This window comes from Momordica charantia (assembly GCF_013281855.1).
Source record: "Momordica charantia cultivar OHB3-1 chromosome 3 unlocalized genomic scaffold, Mcharantia_2.0 BLBB01000003.1, whole genome shotgun sequence".
Classification (NCBI taxonomy): domain Eukaryota; kingdom Viridiplantae; phylum Streptophyta; class Magnoliopsida; order Cucurbitales; family Cucurbitaceae; genus Momordica; species Momordica charantia.
Genome location: NW_028275161.1, coordinates 2206503 through 2209474, shown reverse-complemented (window position 1 = coordinate 2209474; position 2972 = coordinate 2206503). Strand labels below are relative to the sequence as shown.

General features: G+C 36.0%; 1 protein-coding gene across 1 annotated transcript; it reads right to left on the bottom strand.

Moving 5' to 3' along the window:
* Positions 1–1563: 1563 nt before the first annotated feature.
* LOC148212155 (copper transporter 6-like) lies at positions 1564–2520 on the bottom strand. The gene has a single exon (XM_088121893.1). It carries the CDS (start codon positions 2435–2437, stop codon positions 1850–1852), a length of 588 nt encoding a protein of 195 aa, XP_087978019.1. The 5' UTR covers positions 2438–2520; the 3' UTR covers positions 1564–1849.
* Between the last annotated feature and the right edge of the window lie 452 nt (positions 2521–2972).

Here is a 2972-nt window from a genome sequence, read left to right as displayed (position 1 = left end):
TCTGACAACTAAGGATAATCCCTAACAACCTAAAGAACCTGTTCTCGTTCTTTGACTTCCCAATTATTGTTCCTGAATTGATGACAGATCCTCCTGATATGTTCTAGCTGTCTTTGTTGCTGGCTTAGTCCTATGTCTTTGGACACCATCTGCAACTTGCATCCGTTGTTTCAATGATCCTCTAGCAACACTCAATTGCGACGTGTAAGCTGTAGATCTTCTATAGCCAACTGCCACCAACTTGGATCCTTTGGTGAGCTTCCACTGGTTCCCACCAAACTCACTATGATAATCATCATCGTCCAACTTATCTGTAGAGATAAGGTTCATTCTAATACTGGGTACATACTCGACATCTCGCAGTAATAACTCAGTCCCACTATCGGTCTTAAATCGTATATTTTCAATCTCTTTAGTATTAGAAAGTCATCCATTCCTCAGCCTCACGTGGTCATGATTGCCTCTTCTGAATGATGTGAATAATCATCTATTTGAAGATATGTGTACTGAAGCTGCGCTGTCTATTACCCACTCTAATGACTGGTTTCCTTTTTCTGTGTTGCTTTCATCACAGACGATGACATCGTCTACAACTGCATTTGACTCTGTCATATACCTTTTCAGATCCTCTTTTAATATTTTACAGTTTTTCTTGATGTGGCAATCTCTCCTACTATGCTTCTACTGCCAACCTTCTTTTTTCCTTTTTCGACAGCCTATGCTGAGTCTTGTTTGGAAGTAGATTCTTTTCCACTCCCCTTTCTGCGAATTTCTTCAACAATTGCTGCATCACAGATTTCTGAAATTTCAAAGATTTGTCTCCTAATGAATTAGACATTGTTGTCATCATCATTTCCCAACTTTCAAGTAAAGATATTAGCAACAAAATAACATTCACTTCGTCCCTAAAAGTAATCTTAACTGATGCCAATTGATTGATTAATTTTGTGACCTCATTTATATGGGAATTAACATAAGTATTCTCTTCTATTTGAATGTTAAAGAATCTCCTTACGAGATATACCTTATTCAAGGGAAAAATCAATTTCCATTTCACATGTCTCTCTCTTCTCTGATAGGGTGTGTTCTTACATTTAATAGTATCTATTTTGTTCTAAATTTTAAATCACTTGTTCCACAACATTTTCCAATTATTTAAGCTTTTTTATCTTTTTCCTTTTAGAACCCCTAGTATTGTTTAAACCAATGAGAATTAAGAAATTCTCCGATTAGAATTCGAATGCACAAACCAATTTTGTAGCTAATCATTTTCAAAAGTAAATTTGTGGAAGTCAAAAGTAAATTTGTGGAAAACAAATAAAATCTCTCTCAATAAAGTCGTGAATTTTACAAAAAAATAAAAATAAAACAGATCCAAAATAATAAAATTGAAGATTCACATAAAGTTTAAAAAACAGGTGTATAAAATAGCAAAAATAGAGTAGCTCAGTGGTAATTGGCATATATCTCAAACTAAGAGGTTGTGGTCTATAATATAGAACTAAAATACTTAAATCGTGTTGATGTGCTTTTCACTATTAAATATTTAATAACTAAAAGAGATAAATTAAAAAATATATATATTAGATCTTAAAAAAGAAAAAAAAAGATTTGCGAACGTAGAGATATAGCTCTATCACCCCACAATGAGGACCAAATATTTTTTTTTTGGGTAATATTATATACAGATAAAATTTAGATACTTATGGATAAGTATATATATTTTCCTAGTACCTATTTAAAAATTGACAATTATTAATTAGTTGTCAAATTTTGAATGATGATAAGTAAAGATATCTACCCACTTACTCGTAGACACTTAAGTTTTATTTCATTTATATATTTGGTCTCAGCAAACCCTAGTGGGAAGATTAGTGTTGAACTTATCGTACGGCGAAGACGACTCTGTTGTCTTCAAAGCCCTACTCCCGAAAACTAAAAACCCAATTGAATGGCCAGCGACGGCGACGATGAAAACGCCACCGTTGAAGGACATCAGAGCAAGCATCACCATGTAAGCAATTCCAATCCGAATCCCATGCACCACGGTCTGAACGATCCCGGCGGCGACATTTCTCGGACCCGGCTCCATCATCACCCGCCACTGGGACAACCACTCGACAGCCACCGCCAGCAAGAAGACCAAGACCAGAGCCACAGCATACATGCCGGCCCGGTCCGGTCCGGGCCAACCGGAGAAGAGAATTTCGGTGTTTTTGCCCCAGAAGAAAGTCATGTGCATGGTCATGGTCATGCGGGAGTCCATATCGTTGGTCGTGTTGTCCATGTGGTGGCCGGAGCCGCCGGGTGTCTGAGCCATCGGCGGCGGCGGGGAGCCCATGTGCATGCCGTCGTGGGTGGGAAAAACATTCGCGGTGGCGAAATTGGAACACACAGACAAACAGACAAAACACAGAATTAAGATTGTCTTGTCCATTATTACAACAAAATCTCTCAACTGTGAGTTCTGTAGTTTGTTGACTTTGAAAAAATTGATAATGAGATAGCGAAATCCACTCCTTTTATACCAAAAAATGGAATTTAAATTTGGAAATATATGATTGTACTAATAATAAATCATTGTACTTCGTTGATTTTGTAGTACAAACAAACTGGCAGGATGAATTTTTTTTTTTTTTTTAAAGGGTGGTTTGTAGCTATTTTTTTCTTTAATATATAAGGTCAACCATTTATTTTTTAAATCCTTAGATTTCAATTTTGGTTAAATTATAAAAATAGTCTCAAAGCCTTTTTTTTATTTCCCAAAATCGATGTCGTATGACTTACACTAGTGAATTCCCATAACTAGAACGGAGTAACACAGTTACTAGCATAGGACTCGAAACAATACCTCATGGTAGGTGATACCCTGAGGCTCCACGTCTTTGACCACTACGTTATTTCTAGAGAAAAAAATTGGTTTTGAAATTGTATCTAATAGATTCTTAAACTTTATAAAGTATCTAAAAAAT

Excerpts from the sequence above, each read along its gene's own strand:
- LOC148212155 (XM_088121893.1), bottom strand. The coding sequence starts at position 2,437 with ATGGACAAGACAATCTTAATTCTGTGTTTTGTCTGTTTGTCTGTGTGT.